At 42.1% G+C, this 15,233-nt stretch overlaps 1 protein-coding gene across 2 annotated transcripts in view; it reads right to left on the bottom strand.

Annotated features, from left to right (window-relative positions):
* SAMSN1 (SAM domain, SH3 domain and nuclear localization signals 1) overlaps positions 1-15,233 on the bottom strand; it is a 126,309-nt gene that overhangs the window by 14,862 nt on the left and 96,214 nt on the right. For both annotated transcript variants that reach the window (XM_038387584.2, XM_038387587.1), the window contains 4 exons: positions 6,229-6,300; positions 5,438-5,593; positions 2,970-3,102; positions 965-1,116 (listed from right to left, as the gene is read on the bottom strand). In XM_038387584.2, the coding sequence (XP_038243512.1) occupies positions 965-1,116; positions 2,970-3,102; positions 5,438-5,593; positions 6,229-6,300 (513 nt within the window). The remainder of the gene's footprint in view (positions 1-964; positions 1,117-2,969; positions 3,103-5,437; positions 5,594-6,228; positions 6,301-15,233) is intronic.

Here is a 15,233-nt window from a genome sequence, read left to right as displayed (position 1 = left end):
AGGTTGAGGATACAATAGAGTAATAGATAAACTGGGCAGGCCTATGTCATGTAGTGATTTAAAGGTGACAGAAGGAAGCTTATATCTGTTGCAGGGGAGAAGGAGGAGTCAGCAGAATAGTTTACAGGGGTAACAATCAAAGCAACAAGAAAGATGATTTTGGGAGCAGTATTTTAAATGGACAGAATCTAGATCTGGATACACCCTGGATGAGAGGGCAAACTCAAAAATGTGGCTTGGATTAGAGATCTGAATGACTGGGAAGATGGTGGCATTGTGAACAATGACTGAGAATGTGGAGAGAAGGTCGGCTTTTGAAGAGATGGTAGGTGGACAGCACCTTGTCAAGTAAAGCGTGGGCTCCCTGTAATGCTATTCTGTTGTTCTGCCCACCTCAATGCAAAAGCTCATTGTGCAACCTTCTCCAGCTTCACTTGCTGAAAACATCTCTGCCATGCCCTCTGGATTGGGAGAAATCCAATGTGGCATATTTCCATAGCTTGAGTATTTGCTTCTGAAGTGGTTTAGGGAAGGAGGTTTAGGATTGAGGTTTCCTGTGTAAGATGATGAGGGCTGAGCCTGTGAGCTACCACAGCTAAGCCTGGAAAGCTAAAGAGTCATCCTGATTTCCCAGGAGACTATCACCACAGAGCTCTCAGTCAGCGTGAAGCAGCACTTATTCTACACCAAATGGGGCTGGAGTATGAGGAGTACATCACACACCGACATTTCAACTGGTTCTTGGTAAGGTGGCATCCCATGACTCAGGGTCCCTGCAATAGTAGGTTTGACAACTCTGCATGAACTAGCCCTGCACAAAGATATTGCTAAAATATCTGTTCTGTTCTGTGTCTGTTTTAAAGTGCCATATACCCTTAAAAGTCAGAAATGAAGAACAGACCCTGTACCTAACAAATGTCTCAGATATCTCTACTGCACAAAGCAATTTTGATGACAGTCTCACCTTGATTTTGAGAGAGTCATTATCATAAGGACTCGGTGTGAAGTCGGTGTGTACTTTGGCTCGTCCACAGAATGGTCCAGTGTAAGGGACTTCATCATCAAGTCTAAAGCTGTCCCTGTTGCTGGTTCCATCTGAACAGCTAGTCACTCCACCTAATGGAGATGAGAATGAAGATTTAAATCCCCTTCCTTGAATGACTAGATATTCAATTTTGCATAGAAATAGAGAGGCTAATATGCAAAGCACAGAATTAAAAGACTGTACTCAGACAGTTTTCACACATTCCAAGAAAAATATATTCAATAATCAAACATACTATAGAATCATAGAATATCAGGGTTGAAAGGGACCTCAGGAGGTCATCTAGTCCAAATCTCTGTTCAAAGCAGGACCCATCCCCCAAATGGCCCCCTCAAGGACTGAACTCACAACCCTGGGTTTAGCAGGCCAATGCTCAAACCACTGAGCTATCCCTCCCCCCCTCAAAGGCTAAACAAAATAAGTTGGAGATCTTTAATTTATTCTATGCAATAATCCTTTATGATGCTGATGCTAATAGACTACTCATTTTACTTATAAGCTTGTTGAAATATAACCTCTGCAGATTAATAATGTGTATTTTAAAACTGCAATGCAGGGAATTATATCTGCTGAATTTGTCCTGTTTATTCAGAGAAACTGAAACAAATACTGCAGAAACTACTTTATGTCATTATATTATAAACTAGAACCTCAACCCACCTGCATTACAGAGGGAAATTTTAAACTTATCTACATTTCTACCTGTCATTTTATCCAAGTTGAGTAATAAAACATCAGTAGAGTAAGTCAGACAAATTGAAGCAAGCTCTGCAAAATCCCATCCAAATATGTTTTTAGATAAGAGCAGCAGTGTGTTGGAAGTAAACTCCCATATAATTTACAAAAATCATGTCAGAGAAAATGACCATAAAAATTATTTGACTTGATGTGGTTGTTCAAGTGCACAACTACAACCCAGAGCCAGACTAACCACTAAGTACAAATGGCCTATGCCTATGGAAGCCACTCAGATCATATTATATATGCAGTGACACCAATACAACATCATCATGTACAGTCCGGAATCCTTGGGGAGCAGTTTGCCTACAGCAGGGCAGCAGACAGCCTCCTGCAGGAGGCTGCCACACAGGAACCCCACGGCCCACTGGAGAGTCATATGCCTCCCCAAACCTCCAGCTTATGCTACCTGGTGGGGGGAATAGCAGATTTCTGGTGGGTTGGGAAGGAGGCAGACCTTGGTCCTCTGCTGCCTTTGTGTTGGCTGGGTTCTCCCACCTCCTCCAGAGCAGCAGAGTCAGGCTGGATACCCCCTTTTGGCCAACCCATCTGCAGTCTGGGGGCAGTGGGTTCACAGCCAGCCTAAGAGAAGGCTTGTATGTGGATGACCCTGCAAACACCACTCCACAGGTGCTGGGGCCATGGCAGCGACACGCCTAGGGCCAGCTTTGACATTTAAGACTGTTGTATCAATAGGCAGGATGTCAGGCTTGTTGAAAAGCTCAAGTTTAATTATTGTGGGGTTAAATTTTGGCTCTAATTACTAAAATGGGCAAAGTCTGATTCACAGATGGTAAAGCCAGAAGGAACCACTGTACTAATGTACCTCTGACCTCCTCTATAACACAAGCTGTATGACTTCCCTGAATCAACTCCTCTTTGAGCTAGAGCAGATCTTTCAGAAAAACATCCTGATTTAAAAATTGCCAGTGAAGAATCCAGAAAAAGCCTTGGCAAATTGTTCCAATGGTTAATTAACCTCAAGGTTAAAAAACTGCACATTACTTCCAATCTGAATTTGTCCAGCTTTAACATCCAGCCATTGGATCTTCTTGTAGCTTTGTCTATTAGAATGAAGATCCTTGCGTTATCAAATTTCTGTTCCTCAGTGCCAACAACTCAAGGTGTATTCAATAATAAATAATAAAGAAAGAGACGGAACAGGACTCTGATTTTTTGTACTTACTAGAAGAGCTCTGGCCACTATTCAAACTATAGAGACTGTCCATAGAGTCACTGGCTTTTAAGCAGACCTTCTCCGTGTGTGTTTCATCCCCAGGGTCACTATGTGAGTAGCAGACTTCTTTTCCTTCTTCATTCTTCAGCAACAAAAATCAGTGGTTAGATGCAATGAAATAGATTTTACATGCACAGCTGACATGCAATATCTTGTGCACATTTACTTTGCCCGTCCACAATGATTTTAAAAAAATATTATTACACTTGCAGTTTAAGAAAGCTTCTTTTACTACCAACCATTACAAGGGAGGAAGCACTTTTCGTGGTTATACCATGGGGCTGAGAATCAGGAATTCAGGGTTCAATTCCCAGCTCCACAACTTCCTCAACCTATGACCATCGACATGTCATTTACCCTCTCTGTGCCTCAATTTCCCCAGTGACTGCCCTCCAGAAAAGGACAGCTGGCTAAATTCATCCCTGATCTCTGCGGAATTACAATAGTGAATCTGGCACAACAACATTTACATCCATCTGAAGCTTATCAAGGGGAAATCCTAGATAGCCAGAAAAGAGACTTTCTGGCTGTTTTGCCTCACCAGAGCAGAGGCCAGAATCTACCCCAAAGTTTTTCACCTTTCATGTTTTTTAAGTTATCATTGATAATTTTAGAAGTTCAGGAGGAAAATACAAAATCATCGGAGGCCAAATTAAAATAGGCTACCTCTTCCACATACTCAGGAAGCCCATAGGAGCGGGAAGGGAGTCATTAGTTCTCTGCAACTGCTGTGTCTTGCAAAGAGCTTTCTCAGACCCTGGACTCTACTGGCCTACTGCAGCTAGAACCAAGGTCAGAGTTTTCCAGAGCCAACCTTCCAGATGGGAGTGTGGATGATCAGCTATCCCACTTCCTGAGTTGGCTGTTCAAGTCTCATAACAAAAATTCTGCATTTACAAAATTAACATAGGCCCATTTCCCTCACAAAATCATCTAAGGCCTGGGTACTGGACTTTAGAGGTTATATTATTAAATGCTACCTCTCAAAGCATAGCTTATAGAGTTTGCAAAGATTAGAAAGTATGACCATGCATCAGTCACCACTTAATTTAAAGCAGACGTAATAGCTAAATGGAACAATGATGATTTCCAAAGGAAGCTGGTTCTTTACAGTATTGCATTATAGTGTGAACGTAGCGTGACATGCTGATGTAACCTGGATGTCATATGCCCTCTAGGATATTGCATCAAACTAGGGAAAATGTTAAACATACGTTATCTTGCTCATAGAATGGAGCAAAGGTTATAGCACATTTGTGGAATGGGCTCAGGGCCCCTGGTTTGGGACTAGTCTCGAGAAACTCACTTCCTCTTCTCATACAGATACATGTTTCACAAACCACAGAAATCAAGGATGATTGGTTTCCAGCAGGGAGAATGCTAGTTACACCATTCTATTGTACCCTGCACTAGTTAATCAGTGGAGAAGCACTGAATGATATTAGTTACAGGGGAAAAGAAGATTAAATGGTACATGTGTCATCTGTTTCTTCTGTATGAAGAATTAATTTAACTACACAGAAATAAATGTGGCACTCCTGTTTATTCGTTCTCATAATACAAAAACAACTGGTCATGTAATGAAAATGAGACTCAAATATAAAACTAATCAAAGGAAATACATTTTATATGCACAGTATGTCATTAAAATGTGGAACTCACTGCCACAAGATAAGGAAGAAAAAGGTTTAGTTAGATTCAAAAATGATTTTGGATTTATTTTTATATATAATAAGAATATCTGCAGCTACATTAGATAAGATAAAAATGTATGAGGGATATAAACCCTCATGTTTCAGGACATAAGCCTAACGGGTTAAAAAGAATTCCTGCATGCAGATTATTCCACAAATGTCCACCGTGAGAATTCTTCTGAAGCATCTAGTATTGGCCTTGGTCAGAGATAGGATACAAGACTAAAAGGACTACTGATCTGATTCAGTATGGTAATTTCTATGTACCTCATTTTGGATCAGATTTTTCCTGGTCCTTACACAGATGGACAGTTAGTGGGGAGTGTTTAAGGAGCTTTCCCCTCACTTGCATGGCCATATTCGTGGATGGATGCACACACAATCTTTTCACTGTTGGCAAAGCAAAATCTCCCCTTTCCCAATCGTATAAAACTCTCATCTCTATCCAAGACCCCAGGTGGGAAATTGTGTGCGTGCGTGTGTCCGTGAGCGTGAGAGAGAATATGCGTACACAGGGGAGGAAAGGCGGGGAGGGAAAGAATTGATATATAATTGAGGTAACTACTCTTTTAATTCAATATGTGTCACTAAGTTATATACACCTGAACTCTGGTACATCAATGCTCGTCATAACATGCTACTTAAAAACAATGAAACAAACACACACAACATTTCTAATGTAATTGATCATACAAATTCAAAGATTTTTTTAACCATATTTACCATGTCCTCAGAGAGTGCCTTGATGTACTTTTTACCCATCTTTTTCTTCATGGTTAGGGAAATGGCCCGCATCTTCTTTCCCAGACTTCCTCCATTACCTGCCATTTTATTTTGTCCCGGATCTCCAATGTCACTTACAGTCTCCACTTCACAAATCTAATTTGAAGTTTAAAAAACCCCAAAACAATTATTACTCATGAAAATAAAATCGATGTAATGGAATGAGAGACTGCAGAGAGATATTTTGGATTCAGGTAAGGTGCATGCAAGTTATTATTAGCAGTTCTTCTAGCTTTAGAACTGTCTGGGGAATTACAGGTACATCACAGGCTTGCACTTCGCTTAAGTACTCACAAATGGGAGATAGAAAATGCTGTACCAATTTATGCTTACCTTATTTATGGTCCCTGATTCAAATGAGAGTGCTGGGAATTTACCTCACACACTTGAAGACAGAACGCCACATCTCCAGGCTGCTAGCATAAGGCCACTATTGTGGAAGCAGTCCTCTGAAGTGTAGGTTTTCCTGAGTTCTTGCTGCCCTTCCTTTTTTTTTTAAAACAGAAATGACCCTGTCCTTTGCACTACCCAAATATTAAAGGCTTGATTGTGCAAACCTTACTCTTGTTGCTAAGCCCTCAGTCACACAAGTAGTTCCCATTGATTTCAACAGGAGCACGCATGTGAGCAAGTGTGCACCAATGCATGTTTTACATCACTGAACCCCAGTGTTTTCCACAACAGTCATAGGGAGAGGGAGTAACAGAAGTAGATTATTGCAACATACAAACCTCAACTGAATCATCTGGCTTTGATACTGAATGGTGCCTAAAACGGTCAAAGTTTCCAAAACTACTCGTGCGCTATAAGACAAAATAAACAAACAAAATTGAGCTCATTGACAATATTCTTTTTCATTATTAAGACAAATACAAATACAATCTCTTATGTTAAAACTTCTTTGCCTATGAATGGAACATACATGCTATTTTCAAGTAGAGACAGACACAGCCTACAGCGACAAAGTATGAGTGTATATCTAGAGACAAAGCAATCTGAATCAAAGACATTGTTAACAATATATGGAATTAGGTTATGCATCTGATTATAGGAGCTCACATACACCAGTTTCACATCTATAGTTTACATTGACTTCAGTGAGTTATCGTCATTTACGCTTGTGGTAAGGGAGATCACAAGCAGGCCATTTACATTGAGTATTAAACAATGTAGGTGCTTTGGAGGATGCCAGCTCTATTACTGTAGCTGTTCAATTAACTTTATACAGTTTATCCTTCCTACTGGGAACTGCAGCTGAAGACTGTTTAAAGCTCTTTAGTTTGGGCTAGATTCAGTTCCCACTGGAGCCAGTGGAAAGCCTCTCACTGACTTCACTGGGAATTGGATTGGCCCTTTAGAGAGAGTTCTGAATAAAGAACTTGAAGCTTATTTCTGTGCGGGAACATTACGAAACCAAGTGAAACAAACAGAGTAATCAGTAAGCTCCACATTTTTCAAAAATAGCCTCTAATTTAAGTGCCCCTGTGCCAGAGCTCTGCTCAGTACAGGGATGGGTTGATATCAGGGAGCTGTTGCAGCTCCCAAAGCCTGTATTGCTTGGCCATGGCATTGCAGCAGCCAAGGGGGCTGTGCTAATTTGTACCACTCGCACAAGTGTGGAGAACTGGCATGTCAAAAGCTCTGCTCTGCCTCCACCATGCCCCCTTATCGCTGCCACACACATCCTATGCTGAGGATGAGGCTGACGTGGGAGTTAGCATTGAAGACTATGTCAGCTTTACAGCAGTGGGGAATTCCCCTCCACAAGAGAATTATCTTCTGTCCATTTCCAGGCAGAATCATAGAATCATAGAATCATAGAATATCAGGGTTGGAAGGGACCCCAGAAGGTCATCTAGTCCAACCCCCTGCTCAAAGCAGGACCAAGTCCCAGTTAAATCATCCTAGCCAGGGCTTTGTCAAGCCTGACCTTAAAAACCTCTAAGGAAGGAGATTCTACCACCTCCCTAGGTAACGCATTCCAGTGTTTCACCACCCTCTTAGTGAAAAAGTTTTTCCTAATATCCAATCTAAACCTCCCCCATTGCAACTTGAGACCATTACTCCTCGTTCTGTCATCTGCTACCATTGAGAACAGTCTAGAGCCATCCTCTTTGAAACCCCCTTTCAGGTAGTTGAAAGCAGCTATCAAATCCCCCCTCATTCTTCTCTTCTGCAGACTAAACAATCCCAGCTCCCTCAGCCTCTCCTCATAAGTCATGTGCTCTAGACCCCTAATCATTTTTGTTGCCCTTCGCTGTACTCTTTCCAATTTATCCACATCCTTCTTGTAGTGTGGGGCCCAAAACTGGACACAGTACTCCAGATGAGGCCTCACCAGTGTCGAATAGAGGGGAACGATCACGTCCCTCGATCTGCTCGCTATGCCCCTACTTATACATCCCAAAATGCCATTGGCCTTCTTGGCAACAAGGGCACACTGCTGACTCATATCCAGCTTCTCGTCCACTGTCACCCCTAGGTCCTTTTCCGCAGAACTGCTGCCGAGCCATTCGGTCCCTAGTCTGTAGCGGTGCATTGGATTCTTCCATCCTAAGTGCAGGACCCTGCACTTATCCTTATTGAACCTCATTAGATTTCTTTTGGCCCAATCTTCCAATTTGTCTAGGTCCTTCTGTATCCTATCCCTCCCCTCCAGCGTATCTACCACTCCTCCCAGTTTAGTATCATCCGCAAATTTGCTGAGAGTGCAATCCACACCATCCTCCAGATCATTTATGAAGATATTGAACAAAACGGGCCCCAGGACCGACCCCTGGGGCACTCCACTTGACACCGGCTGCCAACTAGACATGGAGCCATTGATCACTACCCGTTGAGCCCGACAATCTAGCCAGCTTTCTACCCACCTTATAGTGCATTCATCCAGCCCATACTTCCTTAACTTGCTGACAAGAATGCTGTGGGAGACCGTGTCAAAAGCTTTGCTAAAGTCAAGAAACAATACATCCACTGCTTTCCCTTCATCCACAGAACCAGTAATCTCATCATAAAAGGCGATTAGATTAGTCAGGCATGACCTTCCCTTGGTGAATCCATGCTGACTGTTCCTGATCACTTTCCTCTCCTCTAAGTGCTTCAGGATTGATTCTTTGAGGACCTGCTCCATGATTTTTCCAGGGACTGAGGTGAGGCTGACCGGCCTGTAGTTCCCAGGATCCTCCTTCTTCCCTTTTTTAAAGATGGGCACTACATTAGCCTTTTTCCAGTCATCCGGGACTTCCCCCGTTCGCCACGAGTTTTCAAAGATAATGGCCAAGGGCTCTGCAATCACAGCCGCCAATTCCCTCAGCACTCTCGGATGCAATTCGTCCGGCCCCATGGACTTGTGCACGTCCAGCTTTTCTAAATAGTCCCTAACCACCTCTATCTCTACAGAGGGCTGGCCATCTCTTCCCCATTTTGTGATGCCCAGCACAGCAGTCTGGGAGCTGACCTTGTTAGTGAAAACAGAGGCAAAAAAAGCATTGAGTACATTAGCTTTTTCCACATCCTCTGTCACTAGCTTGCCTCCCTCATTCAGTAAGGGGCCCACACTTTCCTTGGCTTTCTTCTTGTTGCCAACATACCTGAAGAAACCCTTCTTGTTACTCTTGACATCTCTTGCTAGCTGCAGCTCCAGGTGTGATTTGGCCCTCCTGATATCTTTCCTACATGCCCGAGCAATATTTTTATACTCTTCCCTGGTCATATGTCCAACCTTCCACTTCTTGTAAGCTTCTTTTTTATGTTTAAGATCCGCTAAGATTTCACCATTAAGCCAAGCTGGTCGCCTGCCATATTTACTATTCTTTCGACTCATCGGGATGGTTTGTCCCTGTAACCTCAACAGGGATTCCTTGAAATACAGCCAGCTCTCCTGGACTCCCTTCCCTTTCATGTTAGTCCCCCAGGGGATCCTGGCCATCTGTTCCCTGAGGGAGTCAAAGTCTGCTTTCCTGAAGTCCAGGGTCCGTATCCTGCTGCTTACCTTTCTTCCCTGCGTCAGGATCCTGAACTCAACCAACTCATGGTCACTGCCTCCCAGATTCCCATCCACTTTTGCTTCCCCCACTAATTCTACCCGGTTTGTGAGCAGCAGGTCAAGAAAAGCGCTCCCCCTAGTTGGCTCCCCTAGCACTTGCACCAGGAAATTGTCCCCTACGCTTTCCAAAAACTTCCTGGATTGTCTATGCACCGCTGTATTGCTCTCCCAGCAGATATCAGGAAAATTAAAGTCACCCATGAGAATCAGGGCATGCGATCTAGTAGCTTCCGTGAGTTGCCGGAAGAAAGCCTCATCCACCTCATCCCCCTGGTCCGGTGGTCTATAGCAGACTCCCACCATGACATCACTCTTGTTGCACACACTTCTAAACTTAATCCAGAGACACTCAGGTTTTTCCACAGTTTCGTACCGGAGCTCTGAGCAGTCATACTGCTCCCTTACATACAGTGCTACTCCCCCACCTTTTCTGCCCTGCCTGTCCTTCCTGAACAGTTTATAACCATCCATGACTGTACTCCAGTCATGTGAGTTATCCCACCAAGTCTCTGTTATTCCAATCACGTCATAATTCCTTGACATCACCAGGACCTCCAGTTCTCCCTGCTTGTTTCCAAGGCTTTGTGCATTTGTATATAAGCACTTGAGATAACCTGTTGATCGCCCCCTCATTCCCAGTATGAGGCAGGAGCCCTCCCCTCACAGACATTCCTGCCTGTGCTTCCTCCCGGTATCCCGCTTTCCCACTTACCTCAGGGCTTTGGTCTCCTTCCCCCGGTGAACCTAGTTTAAAGCCCTCCTCACTAGGTTAGCCAGCCTGCTGGCAAAGATGTTCTTCCCTCTCTTCGTAAGATGGAGCCCGTCTCTGCCCAGCACTCCTCCTTCATGGAACACCATCCCATGGTCAAAGAATCCAAAGCCTTCTCTCCGACACCACCTGCGTAGCCATTCGTTGACCTCCACGATTCGACGGTCCCTACCCAGGCCTTTTCCTTCCACGGGGAGGATGGACGAGAACACCACTTGCGCCTCCAACTCCTTTATCCTTCTTCCCAGAGCCACGTAGTCCGCAGTGATCCGCTCAAGGTCATTCTTGGCAGTATCATTGGTGCCCACGTGGAGAAGCAGGAAGGGGTAGCGATCCGAGGGCTTGATGAGTCTCGGCAGTCTCTCCGTCACATCACGAATCTTAGCCCCTGGCAAGCAGCAGACTTCTCGGTTTTCCCGGTCAGGGCGGCAGATAGATGACTCAGTCCCCCGGAGGAGAGAGTCCCCGACCACCACCACCCGCCTTCTCCTCTTGGGAGTGGTGGTCGTGGAACCCCCAACCTCAGGACATCGCATCTCATGCCTCCCAACCAGCGGAGTCTCCTTCCGCTTTCTCCCCTTTCACTTTGCATTGCCTGAGTAGCCAAAGTGTACTGAGCACACAGGATAATCTGGTCCGGTAGCTGTCTAACGTTTATCATCCAAAATCTGAAACACTCAAGTTAGAAGCTCCTTTTGAAAATCTGAACCTAATAAATCAACTGCCAGAGTTTCTAGACTTGTAACAGTATCTTTTAAGGGATCAATTTAGGTTTTTCACTGTTATTCAAAACTAAGTCAAGAACTGCTCCCTTCTAATTTCTACTCTTACATATACAATTTAAAAAAAATGATCTGTAATACACTCACAAGATTATTGCTTGTTTTATTTTAATTTTTATACTTTGTGTGCCCTTCTCAGTACATATCTGGGTATCCAAAACCTTCTATTTGCATAATTTTGAAGGATAATGCACTAAGCTGAATAGTAAATATCAAACTCCATGAATATTGTACATTTTGGAATTCTGCTCCAGAAACTATGTCTTAAAACTTCTGGGTTAAAGAATTGCTCTAATTCACTTGTCCATTCCTCCCTCACTGTGACTTCAGCCTGCCTAATGGATTGCTTGTTCCCTCTTTTTCTTTTCATCTGGTGATTCTAACAGACCTTCTCTCCTTCCATCTGCCTCAGGTATTTAAAATGCCTGTCATTCTTCCCTCCCATCAACCATAACAGATCTCCCTGGCCGTCTCTCTCTAGACGGCTCCTTTAACTTTAAGATGACTTTACAGGAGGCTTTATCAGGTATGATGTTTTAGATCTGGTACAAACTCCCTTTGTCACCTTGAGTAAGCTCCTTCAGGTGGTATTTTCAAAAATGTTTCACATTGGTATAACTCAGCTTACATGAAGTTAATGGAAAAACTCTCATTTACTTCAGAAGGAGCAGAATTTGAAAATACCATCTTTTTGAACAGGACTTTGAAAATACTATCCTTATTTTCATCATGCCACAGTGCTTGATTTATAAAATGGGGATAATGCTACCATGAGGATAAACTCATATGTTTGGGAAGTACTCATATACTACAGTGGTGGGTGCCTTACAAGAACTAGACAGATGAACTAACCCTTGCTGCATATGTCCAGATATCATGCCCATTTCTGTGTTATCTGAACACCACTCATGTCCTTTCATGAAGTGTTCTTAAAAGAAGGGGATTTGAAGCTCTTATGGCATTCAACTCTGTTGGAGTTGAGATCTGAGTAACAATTTAACCTTATGGTAATTTTCTGAGTGATGATACAGATCTGTACCGTTTTCTACCCATAATTACTGAGCTGCAGTTTACTTCTCTGTATTTGTATACTCTCTTTTTCTGGGTATAGTTAGCCCTCTAAGAGTCTTATCAGTAAAATTGTCATACTCCTGACTGTTGTACAAGGTGACATTCAGCGTCAGCAACTGTGATCTTAAGGATGGCGTTCATCAGAATGATACCAACTACCCTGTGTACACATATACCTCCCCTGGGTATTTCCATCTAGGAAAGACCCCATCTTATTCTGTCCCTGCTCATAAATCATGGGGTCACTATCCGTTTTAGCTCCCTTCTCTCTCTCTCACACAGTCACTTTTAAACTAAAAATAGTTGACGAGGGGAGGGGAGAGCGGTAACAGTGGAAAACCTTGGGAAAATAGGTCTTAAAATCTCTATTTTTTTCTAAAGAAAAAAAAATCAGGATCACTCTTTACACAATTCAGATTAAAAATTCCCTCATAGCCCAATCCTCTCTTTCCCAAACACATACACACTACTTCTTTTTGGAGCTTGTCAGAAAACAATCTGTGTTTCGGTGGAAATTTTCAAAAAAGATGTTTTTTTCCCCACCAAAATATTGGTTCAGTGAAAAGTTTACAGCCAGAATGACCCCTACCAGTAATGTGAGGTTGGTCTCTTACTGGTCCTAGGTTTGTAATAGGGTTCTAGTGCCCAGAAGGCATTCTGTGGCATATATTTGTTGAGTCTTCTATCCTGATATCATCTTGTTTTTTAGGTTATTTTTGTTTATTTCATTTTGATTGTTTTGGCATTAGCTTGGTTTACAAAATTATTACATGAAATATATTTGAATATATTCATTCACTCAACTGCTGACTTTGTCATTTTAAAAAGGTATTTATTTTTTATTTGTGGTGTATCTTAATTGCTTGTAATCCATCAGAAAATCTGTTGGAGAAAACTACTAATAATTGGTTAAAGGACAGTTTAGTCTGTGAAGTTTAATTTTATTTAAAGCTCCCAGAAATAACTTCTATATTTACTAGATCAACAATATCCTGGCATATGACAAGGGGTTAGCTCAATAGTATGATATAAAACATAGCCCCAAGGATTATGGGTCTATTAGACAGGATTAACACCTTTCACTGACTTCTCAGCCTTGCCAAATATGCCTCTCGGCAGAGTGGGAGGGATGGAAAGAGGGAGGTTGGGATTCACAACAATATTGGGAAAATATAAAACATTCTCATGTAGTGATCTCTAAACATACAGTAACCTTTCTGTAGCATTCCATCATTTCAAGATGCCTACTAGGAATAACTGTATATTAAAGTGCTGATGTGCTTCAGATAGTCTAAAAAAGAACAGAGGAAAAGGGTTTATTGTTGCTCTTACTCATAAACAACTTGAGCACAGGGAAATCAGTTATTCTTTTTAGAGCCTTGAAACAACTTTATATCCTATCTGGACAGATGCCTTGGGCTATTGTGTAGTATACTTCAGTGTTGCTTCAGAGCTATTAAATATTAATAAGGGTTACAGGATGATTTCCACCATTCCAGATAATGGTCTTGTTGCACAGAAGAGCACTAAATAAGGCTGCTTCAGCAATTCTCCCATACTAACTTTTTCCATTAAGTAATCAATAGCTACCACCTTTTAAAATGTATTCAACCCCATTATACCGATAAAGAAAAGCAGATTTAGGAGCCCTGGGCTAGGAGGGGAACAAGGCTATTACTTTTGGTATTGTCAGTCACTGCATTAGTGTCAGGGAACTCTTATTTTGTGAAGGCATAGTCATAATCTGTAGGCCTCATTTCCAGGTTAAGGAAAGCTCTTAAAGCAAATGCAAATCTACTAGATGAAAATATGTCATTGATTTTTGATACCAGTATCTTATAAACTAAGTGATTTTGCTGGCTGGATTCACACAGGAGTTACTGATGGGTGCATTAAGCAAATGTGAATTTGTACAATGAAATCTAATGCAGGCATGTGAAAAAACACCTTATTTTTTCACAGAAGGACTGATCAAATGGTCCTGTATCACTTATTTAGATTCAGCAAAGGAACATTGCTGACTTGCGTTCCATTTCCGCTCTAGTATCCAATAAACATAAAGTGAAAAGGAAAACATATCAAATTGTTTTTCATGACTCTTCCATCTTCCACTGCTTCTTTCATTCCCAGAAATTTGGGATTCTTTAAATAACCCTTTTAAAGAGGTGAAAAGACATTTATTTTTATTTTAATCACATTTTTACTTCCCTGCGAGCTATTCTTAAAATCTTCAATGAAGGTTAAAAGAAGGGCAAAGAATAGAAAACAAACCAAAATGATTGGCGTGCAAATGGAAAACAACAGACACTAAAATCTATGGGATACTGTGTCTTCCTATTATAAACTATATATTTCCTAATTAGAGTACAAAGCAGGTAGTTCTTATGACTAATTAGTCAGAGTCTTCTGTATCTCAAAAGCTAGCCTATGTGCCACAAGTGGCGGTGGTTGCCTTGGTAAATATTCATTATGGGTGAAATTCAGCCTGGTCATATCTCCAACGGACATTCACAATTTCTACCTGCTGAGTAGCAGCCCCTAGTATAGAATGCCCGCACAATCTCTGTGCATCTCCAAAGTTCCATTCAATATAGTGTTTAAGTGGGAGTTAAGTGGTGCAGAGGCTTCATCAAGGGGTAAATGTCGCCCTGTTTGAAATTCCTCCACTCATTTTCCGCTCCAGTTTTCACTTGTCCTCTGAAGTGAGCTGTAGCTCACGAAAGCTTATGCTCTAATAAATTTGTTAGTCTCTAAGGTGCCACAAGTACTCCTTTTCTTTTTGCCAATACAGACTAACACGGCTGCTACTCTGAAACCAGTTTATACTGTATAGCTATAAATTGATTAAGGTAACTGTTGCAGGTCTTTGATAGGCTGTTCATACTTCAGATAATGGGGCCAGATCCTCAGCTGGTGGAAATCAGCATGATTAGTGATTTCAAGCAAACTACACTGATTTACATCAGCTGAGGATCTGGCCCAATATTTTCTCTCTTTTCTTTTTCTCTTCACCCCCCACTAATGATTATTCCTTTGTAATGTGTTTCTAGATTGTCCCTGATCTTTCCC

Source organism: Dermochelys coriacea, chromosome 1, assembly GCF_009764565.3.
Source record: "Dermochelys coriacea isolate rDerCor1 chromosome 1, rDerCor1.pri.v4, whole genome shotgun sequence".
In the NCBI taxonomy this organism is placed as follows: domain Eukaryota; kingdom Metazoa; phylum Chordata; order Testudines; family Dermochelyidae; genus Dermochelys; species Dermochelys coriacea.
The sequence above is the reverse complement of the archived record's forward strand: the minus strand, read 5'-3'. Positions and strand labels throughout refer to the sequence as shown.